The following is a 20,662-nucleotide window of genomic DNA, read 5'->3' as shown; positions in this document are numbered from 1 at the left end:
TTAATGTGTGGTTTCGTGCTTTTATCCTATGTTTGGTGAGGCCACATATATTTACAATGAAAATGAAGATGTTATAAACTAAGACTTCTCTTTTTTTACTTTCACATATCTTCTAGAATCATCTGCATTTACTAGCATAAAAGAAACAGAGTCCACATATGCGGTAGTTGAGACAAGATAAAATAATTACGGCTATCTCTTTACTTAACTGAGATAAATGCAGTTAATCTGAAATAATGGTTGAAACTGTCGAGAATGTAAGGAAGTTGACAAATATTTAAAGGTAAACAAAGTAATTATCTTTAATAAATGGGAAATAACATTTGGTTGAAATTTATCAAAATGTCGACAAACTTAAATGAGATAAAGTGCAACAAATCCAATGTTCGTATCTATAGGCAATTTCTATTTCCAAAATACACTAAATAAAAAATAGTAAAAAAAATCATTGTAAAATATTTATTTTCTGATACCTAGCATTTGTAATTCATGCGCGTTATTGTCCATTTGTCACTAAAATGTCTTATTTCATGTAATAATGAGGCATCCGTCCAAAAATGATTTTTTCAACTTAAACATGTTCATAACCTGTACATTCCATATCCTCTATATATTATTTGAGAAACATTACAACTTCTTTTTGTAACCACGTGTCATCACTAAAATGATTCTTAGAATCATTAGAGAAATATGTTGGTCCATCTAATTATATAATAAGCATTTTATTAAACTAACCATAAATTCATTATTAATGTTCTTTATAATTTCCTTAAATAAAAATTACGGAATTGCTTAATGCGGCTAAAGTATATATGGCAATTAATGATTTTGAATAGTAAAGATTTGATAAAAATTAGTGTATCTTCTATCATATTTGTTTAATTTTAAACTATTAAACTAAATTAAACAACCACAATAACCATATAATAAAAAATTAGATTTTTCAGTATATGTTATATTTCAAATTTTTAAAAATGACTATAAATTACTAAAACTTTAAAAGTCTCACATTCAAATTTTGTGAACCATGATTTAAACTTTTTGTCATAACAAAATACAAATGATTATAAAATCATATAAGTAAAAAGTCAAATTTAATTAATTATTAAGATTGATATATAAATATTGTTTTAAACCATATCAAATACATAAATATTTTAGTTTCGAAATTTAATTTGAACAATTTTTTTTATAAAAGCTTTGAATGAACATTGACAACTTAATTTAAAAAAAAATTATAAATTACTAAAAGTATTAATCCCACAATGAAAATTTTGTTATTAGTAATTCAAAGTTTTTAATATAAAAGATACAAATGATAAAAAAAATCATATGAGTAGAAATCATCATTTAATAGACATTAATATTAAAAATATAATATGCATGTTAATATCATTTAAAATTTAATTACATATCCTATCAAATAGAAAAAAAAATATTGTTTGGATTAATAAAATTGATTTAATTATATGTTCACACCAATTTAATTATATATGTTAGTTAATGACTTTTAATTATTTAATATATATTTATTATTTCATGTAAAAACATATAATATATATAATTATTTATATATATAATGTTCATCCTGCGCAAGGCGCGGATCTTAACCTAGTTATATATTAAATCATCTATCAATGTTTGTTTAAATATTCTTTTTCAAATCACATCATTCCAAGTATAAATCAATAACATCTATGTTCAAATTTCAAACTCATATATATCATAATTACATCATTCCATGTATTGATCCATATCATCCATATACAAACTAGATCTATGTTCACCAAAACAAGATTACACATTCCAGAATATTTATTAAATCATCTATCAATTCTTGTTTATAGATTCATGTTTAAGTCACATCATTAAATTATAAAATTGTTCGGAACTCTAAACTTAGAGATATCAAAGAAATTACCTTTAATAAATGGTAAATAATTGTTGTTTGGAACTTGCCAAAATCTCGACAAATTGAATTGACATATAGAGTACACTAAATCCAATGTTTACATTCATAGATAGATTCTAATCCCTAAACACACTAAGTGAATAACAGTGAAAAAATCATTGCAAAGTACTTTTTTTTGGTAACTACCATTAGTAATCCATGTTCTTATTTTAGGTAAGCAGAGCAATTACCTTTAATAAATGAGAAATAGCTGCTGGTTAGAACTTGTCAAAAACTTGACAAACTAAAGTGAGAGATAGAGTGTACTGAATCCAATCTTCGCATTCAGAGGCATATTCTAATTCCAAACATACTACGTGAAAAATATTTAGGAAAATTTACTAGAATGATTCAAATTAATTAAGAAATGACTAGAATGATTCATAAAAATTTAAAATTACCAAAAATATTTTATGGCCGAAAATGGCCTTCTCCATAGTTATGATGAAAAAAGAATATTACAAAAATGTCATTTTAATTTATTTAGAAAACTCCGGCGGCAGATTTATCTAACGAAAAAAAAGATCTATCGGAATATAAATCTATTAATTTAAACTGCTATTGAATTTATATTTGCTAAGTATTTGGTGGCAGACTTTTGTGTTACGACAGATGGTTTTAAGATGGCAGATTTGTATGTCCGATTTAAGGTTGTCGATAGATTTATCTATTTTAGTCTGTCGAATGTAGTAACCGTTTTTTTTGTAATCGTCAGTTTTTTTCTGGAGTAGATAGAGTTTTCAGACAGATATGTTTATCGGTATTAGACTTAAGTTTTTATGACAGATTTGTTTACCCAATTTAAATTTGCAATCGACTTTTGCATCTATTTGGTGGCCGATTTTAGAAATTGTCGTCTTTGACGGCAGACTTTTGAATTTTTTTTTTAATTACTAGAGTGGAACAAAATTCGAATTTACAGCTAATATAATATTTTTCGTGGTGTAGAGAAAGTGTTGGAGAAAGTGTTGGAGGTAATATTTTTTAAATCAGGCTATGTGTTTCGTTAGACTATCTGCTAATATACTAAGCTTTAACATGTTGCAGGGCCGGATACCTATTGCTAATCTACTAAAGGTTTAAGCAATAGACATTCATCAGTCACAGGTGACAGGAGTCTCGTCTTTACATGTTGTAAATCTGACCGAGAAGAAATGTTCTTGCCGCCGATTTGATTTGGAGAAGCTACAATGTGCTCATGCTATAGCTGCTGCGGAAGCTAGAAAGATATCACGTATATCACTTTGCCACCATTACTATCGGAAGCAGTACCTATACAATGCATATTTCAATGTTCTTATGCCCAAAGATGATGCTGTTCCAATTACAGAAGAAGTTGCAAAGCAAATATGTTTACCACCTGATGTCCGTCAACCACCAGGAAGACCAAAAAAATCAAGACATAAATCTATTTTGGAGAAAGTTGCAGATAAGAAACGGCCAAGGAAGGAACACACATGTAGAATTTGTAACCAGATGGGACATAATTCTAAAACATGTCCTCTTAAGTGATAAGTATTCGATCTAGTTTCAGGCTTTGGTCATTAGATTTCATTTACGCTGGTGCTACATTTAGTGGTATACTCTTTGGTGTTGCAATACATTTACACTTTGGTCTTTGGTGATACATTACTTTTCATTTACTTTGGTCTTTGGTATACTGTTTGGTGTTGCAATACGTCTTGTGATCGTAAGAAAACATTCAGTTTGAAACGTTAAATCTACTACTCCAAGTACAAAAATAGGAGTGATCAAAGCAACCACCAAATCATACTAATAAAGAGTATTTAAATAAAACCATCCACGTTAAATCTACTACTCCAAGTACTAAAATAAAACATCCACGATACACGTCCTACAACATTATAATTGGTCAAAGCAACCAGTAAATCATCCTTCGCTTAGTAGAAGGACCCACATCCATGGTATCTAGAACACAAGGTGGGTTCACGTGACTTTTTCTCTTTGTCGATTTCGTAGCAGGCATTACCTCCCAATACTTAGGATGTCCTGAATCATGTTATCCAGCTCAGTATGTACTTTATTATCTTCCCACTTCGGATATCTATCCTCTATTGGCTTCTCAACCATGTGTCTCACACGAACCTGTGTAATATACATGATTAGTTAAAAAATAATTTAAATTTAATTACAGAAAATTAATACTTCTCTACATACCTTCTGATATGTTCTCTTTTCTTGGGCACAGAAATCTGAGAAGTTGATACGCGGACGAGATCCCCGCCATGACAGAAGAGGGACACCAGCACCTTCTCTCCGATTCCCAAATTTCTCTCCTAGACCAGGGACAAACTCAAAAACCCATATTAAGAGCGCATGAACACAGCCATGAAATGTGTAACTCTTCTTTTTATCATAGGTGAGTACTTTAATAGACTCAAGAAGGCTGGTAAATCCTACACGGCCCCATGGATATCGTTGGAAAGCTGCTGGATCCATCACTCTTTTAGCACAATGTAAAGGGATTCTGCTGTTGCTTGAAATTCCAAATATCCCAACGCATAGCAGACACAACAAACCTATCATCACTCGCTTCTCTCGAGACCAGTTTCTGCAAATAGGAAAAAAGGCTTGTAGCTCTTTCAATGTAGGTCCTTCTAATGTGGGCACGTTCATCTCCAGCCAAAAACTTTCATGCTCCACATCCCAAATCTCATTCTTGTCCAAAGGATCACAATTTAGCCCCGTAATCTCTCCAAACTCGTACAAAGAAAACCGCAGCGGCATACAGTCTATCAAGGACCACATCTCATGAATGTTGTCGATAGCCAATTGATTGGCGAGAAAATGGTGAACGCAAGAAGCAGACCAAATGTATTCCAACTCTTTTAGCTTCAGAATCACTCCAACAGCTGATTCCCTCAACTCAGATACAACATCATCCCCGGCAGCTTATAGCACCGTTTAAATGTTGGCCAGAAAACAACTATGGTTCATGCTCCTACTCTGAATTGGAGTTTTATCAACATCATACAGCCTTTTCGGATACTTTCTTGCACCCGAAGAAGAAGCCATACCTACAAAAAAGAAGAAGCAATATTACTATCCGATGAAAACATCAGACCCGAAAAGGAAACAATTTCAAACAATCAAATAGAATCTTTCACAAATCTCAATTTTTTTAATTAAATTGATTTGAAATTTGAAGTTTAGAAGAAATTGGGAATAGCATAGATTAAAGACTCACGGATTAGAGTAAGCTGCAACTGAAGCCGGATGTGACTGAGCCGAAATCGATTTGGGTTTGTCCAGAAACAAGGAGACGGAGACGAAGGCGGATGTGACTGAGACAAAAACGATTTGGGTTTCTCGGGACGGAAAAGAGAGGGTCAGAGATGGAGATGACGGAGACGACGAGGAGAGGTTTTGAGTTTCTGTCGTTGTCGAACCCCGACAAAAGGTAAATTCTTTATTCTTTTTTTTTCAATTTTGGTATAATTATTAATAATGGCAAAATCGTAAATTTTAATGTTCTGAAAGTTATTCTAGTAGTTTCAAATGTATAGGAGTTACTCTAGTTATTTAATGATTGTTTAGAGTCATTCTAAGTAGTTTCTCAAATATTTATTGCCAAAGTACTTATTTTTCATTGAGAAAACTGTGACTCCCAGTGTTTGACACCTTTAATCCATAAACTTACTTCATCTCTATTTTTTAATTCTTGCAATTGAAAACTGAAAAAAACTTTTGTTCTATCTTAACTCTGTTCTCATAGACTTGTTGAGTAACTTTGGTATTGTGGATTCAACCCTTAAATACTATCACACATTGTTGTGCACTTAAAGTCTTAATTTAGTGGTTAAAACATGATCACATCAACAAACAAAACCCTTAAAGTAATTTCACTTAGGCATGAGATTTAATACCAGAACGATTACTCAGTTGGAACCGACCCAAAATAGACATGTTCGAATCGGTTTTGGACTTAACATATTTGTCCCTCGGTTCTTAATATTAAGAATCATGGGTATCAATTTGGGACTCAACTATATTGAAACCTCTATGTTAAAATGTTAATAGTAGATAAGTTTTTTGGTTTTTAAGTTTCTAATCAGTTATTATGTGATGACCATTTGAATTTTGTGTAAATGACTAAAAAAGATGCATCAGATGATAGACTTATTTGCAAAATTTCAGAAGGGCTCATGAGTTGAGTTTTACTCATGGAGAGCAATAAAACCATCCTGCTATGCGAACTCGGGTGGGGAAAACCAATAGAGACTCTTCCTTACCACCGGCCATTTAGACTATACGTATACAAATATATATTTTTAACACTTTCTAAATTTTATCCAACCGATTCGGAACTGAACGGAAACACTTATCTTAAACGGGTCCAAGTTCTCTCTGCTCAACAGACTCCGGACTCTCTCGACGCTTATTCAAAAAAGACACTAAATTCAAGAGAAGAAAGAAGTATAACACTAGGAACGTTTTCCAGTGTGATGCATCAGTAACGACATAAGATTAAAACTATCCGTAGAAAGAGATTGTCTCTTTCGCCAATACTTCATATGCAAGATCAAACAAACATTAAGCATCAAATCTTAATCTCTTCTTTTCTTCTTATTCTCTTAAACGACTACGGCCACAAGTCCCTCGTCTTCAATCTCTGCATCTGTAAATGTCAATGCTCGCTGAAGCTTCCTCGCGGAAAACACCTCGACTTCAGCCATGTATATTGCTACAACCGGACGATGATCTGAGAATTTATTTTCGGTACGCCGGTATTGAACCAGCCTCATTCCTTTGCCAAAAGATAGTACTCTGTCACACCAAGCCGGTGTTCTCCTTGTCGCCTTTCCATCACTCCCAGTATACTCATCCGAATGCGCTTGGTACTTATAGGTTGGTGCAAATTGTAAAGTTCCTTCTGACCATCCGTCAAAAGCTCGACCTTTCTTGTATTCCTTTACCAGCTGCAATTCATTTATACGAAAGAAACAAAATAAGTAAAGTTGAGCTTAACCTTTATAAAAGATCAATAGTTATGCTTACCTGATCATATTCAAGTAACTTGGACCACTCTCTCTTGGAAATGAGGTCTTTGGTTTTCTCATACGATAAATTAAGCCGATAATTGAGGTCTCCTAACCAGATTATTCGTCTGCAAAGAGGTGAAAACAAGATAAAGTTAGAAGAATATAAATAAAAACAATTTGTAGAAGAGAATACAAAAGACAGACTCGTGATCATAGATAAGCTTGGGAAGTCCAAGAGCTGAGACAGAGTGAAAGACTGTTCTTTTATGTATCTCGTGAACATCAGCATTCCTCTTGATCTGATCAACTTCTCTCTCTCCTGCCGTCAAATGAGTGCATATGAAACAGAAGAACGTCTGGTATATCGACATACTCACAGACACAGCTCCCTGCATACCACATATCACTTTATAAAACGATTCTGAAACAATATAACATAAAAATTAATGAGTTAGAAATCATTTCTGACTAGGGTCAGGCAGTGGCTGGTCTCCACACTGTAGCACTAATTATGTTCCTACCAGGCTGACCGGATCAGCTATAAATTAAAAGAAAATTAATGAAATATATAATCTTTATATACCTTGTTACCAATATAACCCATGATGCCAACTCCAACTGTAGAGACTCTTACGTTTTGAATGTGTTTCCGCATACTTCGTTTAACCCAAATGGTTAAAAGAACCCCAACCATTTGTTTACTCACTAGCCTCACATAAGCCGGTCTTCGTTTCCTCTCCATCAGCGACGTCAGGTCCATGGACGCTAGAGCCAATACCTCCGGTGCAACCCCGTTGTTGCTTCCGGCTACATACTTAAACGAATTGTAAGCCTTGAAAGACTTTGTTGTTTGTAAGGACGCTGTTGACTTCATGGAAGGCTGTCTATCTAGAACGCAAGAAGGTCCTAACATGCTCAAAGGAGGCTCAGGCCAGCTTAAACCGATCCTTTCTTTCCCACTTAACATCCGGTTTAGCGTTTTCATACCGGTTCCAGGGGAATCCTCATCGTTCTTCCTCTTGTCAAAGCTATCAACACGTAAACAGATTTGTCTGTCTAGCTTCTTAGGAGAAGAGAACTGTCTTTTAATCTCAACAACCGGCACGCCGGAGTTAGGATCAACGAGAGTGTTGACTTCGCCTACAACTCCACCGTCATGCTTTAGCTCACCGAGGCTTTCTTCTTCCTCCTCGTTGATGGGGTGAATCTCAACGCCAGCGTCGCTATCGCTCTCGTAATCGACTTCTTCCTCTATGACATCGTGTGTTTCGTCAAAAGGTTTGAATATCCCTGGAGTTGGTGGATCACTGTAACTCTTAACCCCAGAGTTTTTCGGTCTGACTCGGTTCAATGCTTCTCTGATCAATTCTTCCCATTTTGCAACCGGTCGGTTATCTTCAGCTCCAAGTATGTTCCCAGCATTCAAAGGTACAACCTCTTGTAAACTTCAGACAAAACAAAAACATGAACATATAAACATATTGAACAGAGTTAGTTTTGTCTATGTCGTTGAGGAAAAATAAATAATTTTTTTTTTTGGTTTACCCAAGAACGTAGATATCGGCAGAATGATTAATGTCGATCCAGTCATCGATGTCAAGATCAGAAGGTTGTGATACTCCTCCTACGTTCCACGTACCAACACATACTCTGCATAACAACAAGTTCTCGTTATTACAATCCCGACATGGTAGGTCTCTTTTATAACCCAACAACTTTCGGAATGTAAGAGAATGTTTATCCGGGATCTTTAGTGGGTTTCTTAGTGCGTGGACTCCCACAAAACCCTTAAGGATCGGTTACAAAAACTACTAATTAAGAACCGATTTTAGTGAGTTTCTTCCACTGTTCACGGGCTCCACTGACTCGTGGCGGTCCACGATTGGTTTGGTTTTAATTTTTTTTTTTTTTTTTTTTTTTAAAAACTATTGGGTTTCTTAAGGATAATCATGGTCTAATAGTACTACTATAATAAAAATTAATATATAAAAAATCGAAAGAAACATCAAATGTTTTACCTTATATCTTTGTTGTTAATATACTGTGCTCTCAATGTTTCTGAATTCCTTCTCCTTAACTTCAACGGAGCATCTGATATCAGAAGAAATAGTTTAAAATATTCATTATCCAAAAAAATTGTTTCTCCAGTTTAATTTTATTAACTACATAGGAATCTTGGATCTTAAGTCTATAATCTCCTAAGTATCTGAAGTCAGTTTTTTAATTTTAATTTAAAGAATTAAGTATCAAAGATGGTTTGAATCCGGACTACTAAAATACCACTAGACCACCAATATTTTAATATGGTTTTTATTTTTAATAAAATTTCTGAATTCCAGCAAAGAGAATGAACTGAAAAACTTAGAAACCACACCACAGTGAATCTCATAAACAACCTATGCAATTCGGCATTACCATTGCTAGTAAACTCCGCGGCTGCTTCAGCGACGGTTATAGGATCCTCCGAGATCTCACTAACCCATGATTGAGTCGATCCTCTCCTTTGTGTGCTCGATTCTTCATTATCTGTTAAACCGGTTTAAACGGCTTAGATAATCGGAAAAGAAGAACTGATGAATGATTCTGGAGAGAGAGAGAGAGTGATAGATAGAAGAAACAAGAACCTTCGTCGGAGCCAGAGTCCTGGTTTTCCTCTACAACGTCCTCGTTTTCGGATTCGTCTTCAGTATCAGCACCATACTCAAGATCTCTAGCACTTATGTTCAACCACTTCCTCATAACAACCTTCGCCCATAATCTCTGTGTAAATCATCCAACACTTTTGTTTAGAACCATTCATTTTTATTTAAGACATCGTAATCTGTAAGGACAGACAACAAATATTACCTGAGATTTCTGACGACGGAAGCTCTTCCTCATCATCCCGGCAGGTTCAGCAACTGAAGCATCAAAATTGAATTTTCACAAAAGTGATATTCTTTAATAAATAAAGGAAAGTGCTGAAACTTTTGTAAATCTTTATTTTTTCTTTTCGTGTCAGACCATAAAATCCATTAGAGAGTTCGAGACGCGTGTGTCCGTCCTCGTTTTTTATATCATTTTATGCAATTTTCTTCTACATTTATGTAAGGTTAATAAAATTGATAATGACATAATTATAATTTTTTCCCTGAGTAATAGGTAATTTATTAGTTTTAAGTTTCGACATACAGATTAAAAAAACAATTAATTTTGTACATTTTCTATAAAAAAAATACTATTATCTATACACCTAATCATATTTCAACCAATAAAAAAATAAATTTTGCATAAAATTAATAAATTTTGCTTTGAAAATCGAAAACGACACTTATTTTGTAATGAAAAAATTTTTCTAAAACGACACTTAATATGAAACGAAAAAAATACTAAAATCACTATTAGTGTCACGGGTCACTTATAGAAAAAGGCCCACACTATATATAAGATTAAAATTACGATATAGTAGTAACTTGAATAATTGTTTCTAGCTAAACTTATAAGGTGAACGTGAAAACACGTATCCTACTGGTTAAAGTTTAAAGGCTTTTACATCTAGGTCTGGAGTTTGAATTTCAAATCTGGATGTAGAACTAGAGCTGTAAATTGGGCGAGCCCATGTCCATTAGCCCATATCCATTTGTCCATTTATTGTTTGCGGACAGAGAGTGACCATGTCCATTAAGAACCATGTCTATTAATGACCATACCCACTAACACCCATATTTTCATGGGCTGCCATGGGGTCCATAATGACCATATAAGAAATTTTAAATTTTAATCTATAAGCCTATAATTATATATACAGGTTCATAAAATTAAAATTCATCCATAAATTCAAAAGTACAACAATACATAAGTTCATAAGTACAACAATTCCGGTCTTGGCGGGAAAAATCAATTTTGCGGTTTTGGCGGAAAAACTTAATTTTGCAGTTTTGACGGGAAAACTCGATTTTGCAGTTTTGGCGGAAAAACTCGTTTTTGCGGTTTTGGCGGAAAACTAGATTTTTTGATTTTGGCAGAGAAACTCGATTTTTCGGTTTTGCCATGGGGTCCATAATGACCATATAAGAAAATTTTAATTTATAAGCCTACAATTACATATACAAGTTCATAAAATTAAAATTTATCCATAAATTTATAAGTACAATAATACATAAGTTCATAAGTACAACAATTTCGGTTTTGGCGAGAAAAATCGATTTTGCGGTTTTGGCAGGAAAACTCGATTTTCCGGTTTTGTCGGAAAAATTCGATTTTGCGTTTTGAAGAAAAACTCAATTTTGCGGTTCTGACGGAAAAACTCGATTTTCTGGTTCTGACGGGAAAATTTGATATCAAAATTTAAGCGAAAAAATCGATTTTACGATTTTAGCAGAAAAACTTAAATTTTAGAAACCCTAGGTTTTGTGACCATTGGACAGTCCAAGTCCATAAAGCCCAAAACCAACAAAGATCATTTTCTTAATGGTCTCCCACATTTTGTCCAATAAAAACCAATGGAAAAAATGGGTTTGTCCATATTAAGCCCGTTTGTATATGGACATGGGCAACCATTGGACAGCCCGCCCATTTGGCACCTCTATGTAGAAGCCTTCATAGGACGGCTCAGGTGATACTACTTAAATGCAGGTGGACAAAGGTGGATCCAAAGGACTAGAACTCTGTGTATTCATAGATTTGTATGAATGTAATTTTTATCAACCAATTAAAAGTAAGTTTACAAATATAAAATGAATTAGTACATAAATATGCACACGCGGTACATATTGGTAGGGACTTGGTCTTACAGCTCCCATTGGATCTACTTTTTAACCTGAGTGGTCCCAGTTGGACTTTAACTTTTGGACCGTAACTCAACTGTTTCTATAATTAATAATATACCGCTTATCCTCACAAATCACAATATTAACGTGGTAAGTCACAAAAAGCAAAGATTAATTCTGGAATACCAGAAAAATGAAAAATGAAACGCAAAGTACATGGCGCCGCCAAATTAGTCGATGGGGTGAACAAAAAAAAGCAATCTATAGGAGATCGGGTCTCGATTTCCGGTTAGAGCCCGGTTGGGGATAAGGTGTTCGGGTCGTGAGGTGCGGTATGGGACCCACAACATACACGGACCACAGAAAGCAGCATACACAGAGTTCTAGTCCTTTGGGTCCACCTACCTTTAACTAGAGTTAGTCTACGATTCAACCAGTGTGTTGTACACTTGTACTGTTGCATCAACTTTTGCGGTAAATAAATAGTATATGAACGGTTATAAATTTATAATACTTGATATAGTTCTGTATAATTTGAGGCCATAAGTTTGTTTTTCAATTAATTTTGTAAAGATATTAGGTCGATCCATCCAAATTTCGATACATCAACATCATTTTTCTTTTTGCTTTTACATATTTTTTCAAACTTAATATATTAAATTTTAAAAATTGTTATTCACTCGTAACTTAGTGATATTTAAATCCAGAAATATTTCATTATTTTGTTGTTGACGTGTATAAATTTGTTATTCTAGTCATGTTTTACTGTATTTGGAGGTCGTAATGTTTCTAAAGATGTACCATTTGGTAATATTTGACCAATATATATTATATAAAAATTAGGTTCAGTCGAATATTGAAGTATTTGTGAAATTATTTATGTCATGAAATGAATTAAAGTGTACTTTTAAAAATTATATAAGACATATCTAATTTCCATCCCACCAAAATAAATTGCAGACACAAAAATTAATATATTTTCTACAAATACTTAAATTAGTTCATAAGTGATTGATATTTTTTGTCATAAATTCTAAAAATCGTTAACTCAATGTTAAAAAATTATATTGTTAAGCATTTTCTCAAAAAAAAAATATTATACTGCTATAGGATAATGACTTTATATGTGGAAATAGATCAATGTCTTCAATGAGTAAAAAACAAACTAAGGAAGCGAAGTCACCTTTTAGCATCTAGCTAGTAGTATCCTGATTGTATCACCGTCAGCTGAGATAAAATGAAGTTAAAAGAGAAAAATCAGTAATATATTTTTATAACTGGGTGCACAAAATTTCCTGAATGTCTTCTGTACCACCATAAAAGTGGTTTGAATGATGATATGATTTGTTGGAACCAGATTACAGACGTCCAAAAATACCACATGCCCAATTGTTGGAGTCTTGGAGATATAAGGGTGCAAGCCACATGAAATTTCGTTTTGTTTTAGAAAACATCACCGATGATGAACTGAATGAAGTATGGAGCTTCATGTGATTTGCCTTTGATTGTGAATATAAGAAGAGCATCCACGACAACAAAGCTCTTAAATAGAATTTCTCATCATTAAATACCAATATAATTTGTCATAATAATTAAGTTTTAGTTAATTATAAAATAAAATCAGTAATAATATGACACCTTGCAAAATAATACTCCCTCCGTTTTTTTTATATAAGTCGTTTTAGAGAATTTTTTATGTTCCAAATTATATGATGTTTTCGGTTTTTTATGTAAAATTTATTAACACTTAATGTTATATGACCAATGAAAATATACCTTCTATTTTATTATTTGTTGATTTGTGGTTAGGTAAATAATTAATGATGTTTTTGTTTAAAAAATATAAAAAATTAATGATTTCTTAATCTATGTGCACAATTCTAAAACGACTTATATTAAAAAACGGAGGGAGTAGTTTTTTGCCAAGAGCTTTTAATCTCTTGGGAAAGACACTTATCTTTCCTCAATTTTACTATTTATCTATCTCTCTCTTTTTTTCTAATTATTTTTTATTATTATAGGTGAAAAACTTGCCGAGAACCTTTCACCAATGGTACTCTAACTCTATAACTCACTGATCTTCTGTTTGCTCGGTACTTACTCTTTTTGTTTTGCAATGAATATCACTTTTATCTTTTTTTACACAGATGGTAAAAATGATTAAACTGTATATATGTTCTTATTAATTATTCATATTTAACTAACAATATTTAAGATAAATAAAATTATTTATAAAATTAATACATTCTGTAATTAATATCGAGTTTAAAATAGGAATAAATTGTATTGAAATTTTAAAATTATTTTCTCTCAGTGTTTTTAAAACCGGACCGAAAATATTTTGGATCACGGTTCAATATGGTTCGACCGGGTCAAACCTGGTTCAATAATATGGTTTAATATTTTTTAGTACGTAAATATAAAAGTAATATTAGTAAACATGATGATAGTTAAAATATAAATCAATTTTGAACATAAAATATTATAAATATAAATTAGTTTCTTGTTTATATGGATGGTTTATAGATTTTCGATAGTTTTAGTGGTTTTTATTGGTTTAATAACTTTGAAATATAATCCGACTATGTGGCCGGTTCATGGTCGAACCAATTACTAGACCAACCCGGCTATATAACCGGTTCATGGTCGAACTCGGTCCAACCATCGGATCAGTCCAGTTTTAAAAACACTGCTTTCTCTTTATTAAAAAGGGAGTATATTTTGTTACATAAGAGTTATGAAGATATATCCAGATTGGTAATGTTTATTGGATAAACGGAGAAGACAGTGTCCGAAGAAATTGGATGTCAAATGGAACAATTCTTCTCATCAGATCATTCTTGTTAATTAATTTTGTGTTCAGATTAAACCTATCCAAACGAGAACATTGTTTGACAACTAAATAAACAAAAGAAAGTCTAAAAAATAAAACGCATCAGATCAAAGTACACTTATTTGTTGCCCAAGTTGAGCAAAGTACCTTGGACTGTGAGGAGGTGATGGCTTGAAGACGAAGAAGAAGAAGAAGGGCAGATGAAATTAGTTTTTCTTTGGGTCTTTTCGAGGTGTGAAGTGAGCTTTTTACGTTTGGGAAGGTCGAAACAAACTTTTAATTTCTTCCCCTACTTTTGCTTCTCCATTTATATTTGTGTCCGTGTATATCAAGCATATTATATCATTTTTGTACTATATATTATAGATTTCTTTCAATTTACACCTTTCCGCCACGTCTACTCCGATCCTCCGATCCTCCGGTTCGACATTATAAGTTTCTGTAACCCTGTATTAGTACATCTTGGCACATGTCATTTGACTTCGAAATCAGAGTACACTTTGATTCGTTGTTAAGTTTTGTCGTCTTTACCGTACGTGTCATATGTATATATGATCTGTGATTAGTATAAACTGCAAGACCTAAACTCAGTAATTTTTCAACAAAAAGAAAATATTATAAGAAGAGAAGGATCGGCAAAAGCAGAGACTTGTCTTACATCAGATCTCATTTTCTAACTTATCTGTACTTTAAGTTACAAAAAAAAAAAAAAAAAACTTATCTGTACAGCGATAATAACGCTACGTTATTATTTTATTTTGTAGATCATTATTACATGCATCTATCACGGGTGACGAGATAAGTGTAAATATTTGTCAAAACTGATGGAACATCCAAAATAATTAAATTTGTACCTACTAAAACTCGAATCTGAGTGTGATGTATTTGTTATGTTATTACGTTTAGAAATAAAACTTAGCATCATGCAAGCCTACCTTAATACCCATTTTGTCATGTCTATAACCACTAATCTCAATCGAATACAGACTAAATACTCTTTTGGTCCTGTCTATAACCACTGATCTCAATCTAGGAGTGTATTTAACAACATTATACTACGAGGGAGTACTAATAAATGTTTTCTGATGCTAATCAGTGAGCATTAAAACATAAAAGTTGTTTTTAAATGATTGGCTATGACTCATTGATTAATTAAAACATTCAATTCGGATAGGTGGCAAAGCGATGATTAATCATAATGGATCGGTGAGTTCAATGTATAATTTTTAATGATCATGACAATTATGTAAATTAAACTGAGTTATTATTTTGCGTGATGTTGGGTTGTTGTCAGGCCAGAACTTGATCATCATATGAGCGATAGTATCATCTCATCTTCATCTTTGTACTAATAATTTACGATTGGAAATCATGAAGTTTTTTCTAATCAATTGTCTGTATGTGTTACTTTAACTAATCTTTCATTTATTAAAAAATAAAAAAATGTAGTGTGAATTTTATTGGCCGTCGCAAACGATTTTTAAGCCACAAATTAGTATGTTCATTCAGGTTCAGAATAAGTTTATTTACTTATCAAAATGATCACTGGGTTTTAAGGAAAATTAAAATAAGGTTCAAGTAAAGGTAGATGCTAAACAGGTAGTGACAAAACGTTTAGCGATCAAATTACTCAATCCAAATTTGGATGATTCAAGCAATATAAACTTTACTAAGATTAACTATATATAATATTAACATGAAAGCGAAAAGTATTTTAATCATAGTAGATCATCTCAAACATTATTTATTCAAAGTTGATAAAGATCAAAATTCATTTGTAAACATACTGATTAAATTTGACATACCAGAAAGTGACTTAGACCATAAATTTCAAATATTAAATCATGAAAATTTTAAACTACATATACTATTTAAATTAGACGAAACATCTGTTTGAAACACCAACAAGGTTTTTTTAGCCAAAACATCAGTTTGAAAACCAATAATGTGTGTTTCGAAAAGAAAAAAAACCAATAATGTTATATCGGAAGAGGAACACAATTTAAAATATTGAGCCCAAAACACAATCATGTATACGTTTTTAATCAAATTACTAGATTTAGACCCGCCCTTTAAAAGCGCGGAATCAATTTTTATTAGAAAACATTTATTTACTGAAAATTAAAAATTTTATACATTTATTTTTATTTACAATTTTTTAAAATATAGATAATTAAATTTAAATTTACATGAATATAATTTTATGAAAATAGGATAACTCATTTTTACAATCCACCCGTATTAAATTTTACTAATATTTTAAAGCTTTCAATTATAGGAAAAATTTATTTTTAATTTCTTATATTGGTCAAAATTTATTTTATTATTGTATAAATTAAATATATCTCATTTAAATTTTTCATATTCTAATTTAAATAGATATATTAAAGTATGAAATTATTTATTAATTAATATATCTTACTTTAATATTTTATTTTAATAGGTTAAGTATATTGTAAATTCATGAATATACGTTATTATTTAATTTTATAATTTATAAAATAGTTAGGACATGGATTAGGTTACTTTATATTTGTTAATTGGTGTAGTAATTTAATTATGAATATAAATATAATAGGATTGTTATTTCTTACTCTATAAATCAAAAATGAATTAGTACTCGTTTATAATTATAGTTGATATTAATTATGTATTTTATTATTAAATCTAAATATTAAAATAAATAAATAAATATATATATTTTAAATAAAAGGCATTAAAAGATATTACTAAAATGCAATCTTAGAAAAAGATACTTAAGAATATATTTTAGATATCTTATTTTGAAAATATTAAAAGAATAGGTTAGATATGATATATATTTAATAATAATTAAGATAGTTGAGGAGATAAAATAGGAATTTTAAATAAATGTTACAGTTCAACGTAGATTTGTAAGTAGATAAAAGAATTTTTAGTAATTAAACCCCTCAAGTAAAGATGAATCGTAAAAAATCTTCAACTAAAAATCATGTGAAATAAACCTTCAACTTTAATTCCGTTAACATATATTACCCTCCGTCTAAAAAACCATGACGGAAGGTGACATACGTTAACCATTTATAAGTTGAGGGTTTATAATGTTGAAAACTTAGTTGAGGGTTTTTTTTAACGATTCAAAAATAGTTGAGGGGATTTATCACTAAAAGTCATTAAATGTTTTAAAATATTTATTATCATTTTTACATTATTTTATATTGATATAAGCCTTTAAAACTAATTTACATTACTTTATAACCGATTTATAAAGCTTCATAAATATTTTAATACTTTTACATATGATTAATACGCTTTCACAATGATTTTATAAGTTTTAACAATTTCTGCTACTTGGTAGGATAACAAAATCTAACATTATTCGTGATACTACTGAAACATAAATTAATACAATAAATCAAGAACAATATATCCCCAATATATTATTGATCAAGAAAATAAAAATATAACGTATTTAATCAGAAATCAATGAGAATAAAAATAATCATGCATTATTTATGGGGGATGGGGAGAAAGTATGACCCGAATGACGGAAATCATGAAAGTAGAAAAAAATGCATCCTACTCTTAATAGAAAGATTAACTTCATGAATGAATTATCGTCGACACTACATAAGACTTAATATAACTTAGAAATTTTAAATTATTTGATATTTGACAATGACGATATAAACACACCATTTTTTTTATATCACTATTGCCAAATATCAAATAATTTAATATTTTGAAGTTACAATAAGTCGTAAGTAGTGTTGACAATTATTAATTTAACATGTATAAATTAATTTTATAATATATTAATGTATTAAAATTTATAAATTAGTTTTAAGGGCTTATAAATTAATTTAAAACAATGTATAAATGATAATAAATAATTTAATAACATTTAATGACTTTTAGTGATAAAACCCCTCAACTATTTTTGAATCGTAAAAAAAACCCTCAACTAAGTTTTCAACATTATAAACCCTAAACTTATAAACCGTTAATATATGTCACCCTCTGTCACGGTTTTTTAGACATATGTTAACAGAATTAAAGTTGAGGGTTTATTTCATAGGATTTTTAGTTGAAGATTTTTTACGATTCATCTTTACTTGAGGGGTTTAATTACTAAAACCCCAAAAATGATTATATTTAAGTAGTATTGATTTTAATAGTAACTAGATTTTCACCCGCGCTAAAGCGCGGAATAATTTTTGATATTTTTTTATATAATCGCATTTTCTCTTCATTTAAAATAGGTTTGGGCATAAAATCTGTAACTCAAAGTTCGTACCAAACTAAAAAAAAACATGATCCATACCGAGTCCGAAATATAATAAATTCTAAAATAGTAAAATAGATCTTGTACTGTGGTACACCACATATAAAAACCCGAAAAGACAACCCGAAAAATCAAGAACCAAAAAAATATCAAAAAACCGATCTGAAAGTCCAAATAATTACAAATACATGTATTTGAAACATAAATATGTACTTCAAATATTCAATTCTATATTTATTTTGAAATTATATCTAAAATAAATATTTAAATCTTCAATAAGTATCTTAAATATCCAATCCTATATAAATAAGTTTATTTCTTATATTTTGCTTTTCAATTTTGAATTTAACTTCCAATATATCCAAACCAAACCTATATAACATGAATCAGAACAATATATGGTTACTTATGGATTTTAGATGTGCTACAATTTAGAAAAAAAATCTATTTGTTATATCTGAACCCGATCTGTACTTACAAATTTACCATAATGAAACCTATAATGTGATATAAATTAGAACCAAATTTCCAAATACCCAATCCGTATCACAACGGGTACCTAAACGCTCAAGCCTAACTTAAAGTACGTTTTATGTTTTATTCAATTAGTTTTATATTTAATAAATATTTTATATGTGTTGGAATAACCCGTGAAACTATACTAAAAAAACATCAATAATAACATGTTCTAGTATATGATTAAATATTAATGACTATTACTATTTAATTTATCATATATATCTTGTTTAATACTTTATCTATAAAAATTATATTATTATGTATTTGGTGTGGGTTTTAAAGAATTTGTTTCTTGCATTTGAAGTAAAATACATTTGTATATATGAATTAGTAGGCATATATAATTCTTTTTATATTAATAAATAAATTATAATAGATGATTTAATGAAAAGTAGTGTTAAGCTAAAATGAATTCATTATATTATAAAATTAATTGATTAGTTATTTAGTTCCTTAATTTTAGGTTAGTGTATATATTTAATAATAATTAAATTATGTATAAATAGAAATAAGAAGAAACCTAATTAAATGTACTGGTCCAACCTAAATTATTTGTAATTTATATCAAACATATGACTCTAAATTAATAGATTAGATGATGATATAATCATTTTTGGGCCAAGATAATTATTGTTCAACATCAACTTGCTAATGGGCTTCGCCCAGATCCAGTAATAAAGCTTTAGAGATTTAATTTATTATTAAAATTGTTAAGATTGAGTGGCACAAACTGGTAATTATTGAGAAAAATTCAGGATTAAATGAGTATTGATCGTAATGAACTCCACATAAAATACGTAAAATTATATAAATTAGAAATCTTAAAATTACAATATTATTATTTTAGTAAATCATTAATTTAGTAAGTCAATAATTTATAAAGTCTTACAAATATTTCTAAACATTAATCAATATTTTAATTATAAAAAGTATTATGTGACGATGCCAAATATTCTCATGGGATGAAGCATCAATGATCCAGAAAACCAGTGAACTCAGAACTGAATGATGCTTTGGTGAGACTGTGTTTTGAATAAGGAGACTATAATGTCCCGACCGTCCACGGCTAATGGGCCACCCACGCCCGCTCTCTCGGCCCATGGACCCCATCCCGTTCCAACGGTCGGTCCGTTAATTTTTTCGAGGCTCGAAATCATTGTTTACTGACCCTGCAATCACCATCCGACATTTCCCCGTGCTTTGGCCTCACTCGCACGCTATCGCGAATCACTTCCCGATAGGTCACTCATTCTTCCACTACTTCAACTCAAGCACACTTAACTCTGGAGTTCTTTTTGGATGTGTTCCGGAAAAGGTAAGTCAACTTTGGTGACATAGGTAGCC

The 20,662-nt window shown here is 30.9% G+C and overlaps 2 protein-coding genes across 2 annotated transcripts; both read right to left on the bottom strand.

Annotated features, from left to right (window-relative positions):
* Positions 1 to 1,593: 1,593 nt before the first annotated feature.
* On the bottom strand, positions 1,594 to 5,738 carry LOC111210754. Its single transcript, XM_022711325.2, has 2 exons — positions 4,130 to 5,738; positions 1,594 to 4,057 (listed from the first exon to the last, which is right to left on the bottom strand). Exons 1-2 carry the CDS (start codon positions 4,718 to 4,720, stop codon positions 3,938 to 3,940), a joined length of 711 nt encoding a protein of 236 aa, XP_022567046.1. The 5' UTR covers positions 4,721 to 5,738; the 3' UTR covers positions 1,594 to 3,937.
* Positions 5,739 to 6,280: 542 nt separating this feature from the next.
* On the bottom strand, positions 6,281 to 12,910 carry LOC106401240 (type IV inositol polyphosphate 5-phosphatase 3). The gene is made up of 10 exons (XM_013841711.3): positions 12,886 to 12,910; positions 9,802 to 9,854; positions 9,579 to 9,714; positions 9,370 to 9,480; positions 8,973 to 9,045; positions 8,500 to 8,604; positions 7,538 to 8,399; positions 7,159 to 7,343; positions 6,971 to 7,079; positions 6,281 to 6,891 (listed from the first exon to the last, which is right to left on the bottom strand). Exons 1-10 carry the CDS (start codon positions 12,893 to 12,895, stop codon positions 6,547 to 6,549), a joined length of 1,989 nt encoding a protein of 662 aa, XP_013697165.1. The 5' UTR covers positions 12,896 to 12,910; the 3' UTR covers positions 6,281 to 6,546.
* Positions 12,911 to 20,662: the final 7,752 nt, after the last annotated feature.

Source organism: Brassica napus, chromosome C6 (assembly GCF_020379485.1).
Source record: "Brassica napus cultivar Da-Ae chromosome C6, Da-Ae, whole genome shotgun sequence".
Classification (NCBI taxonomy): Eukaryota; Viridiplantae; Streptophyta; class Magnoliopsida; order Brassicales; family Brassicaceae; genus Brassica; species Brassica napus.
The sequence above is the reverse complement of the archived record's forward strand: the minus strand, read 5'-3'. Positions and strand labels throughout refer to the sequence as shown.

What these genes read in the sequence shown, in the direction of transcription:
- LOC111210754 (XM_022711325.2), bottom strand. Translation starts at nt 4,720, where the DNA reads ATGTGGTCCTTGATAGACTGTATGCCGCTGCGGTTTTCTTTGTACGAG. An exon ending in AAAAGAGAACATATCAGAAG is followed by an intron (nt 4,058 to 4,129) that starts GTATGTAGAGAA and finishes TATATTACACAG; the next exon opens with GTTCGTGTGAGACACATGGT.
- LOC106401240 (XM_013841711.3), bottom strand. An exon ending in TCCGTCGTCAGAAATCTCAG is followed by an intron (nt 9,715 to 9,801) that starts GTAATATTTGTT and finishes TGATTTACACAG; the next exon opens with AGATTATGGGCGAAGGTTGT. An exon ending in AGTTACTTGAATATGATCAG is followed by an intron (nt 6,892 to 6,970) that starts GTAAGCATAACT and finishes AATGAATTGCAG; the next exon opens with CTGGTAAAGGAATACAAGAA.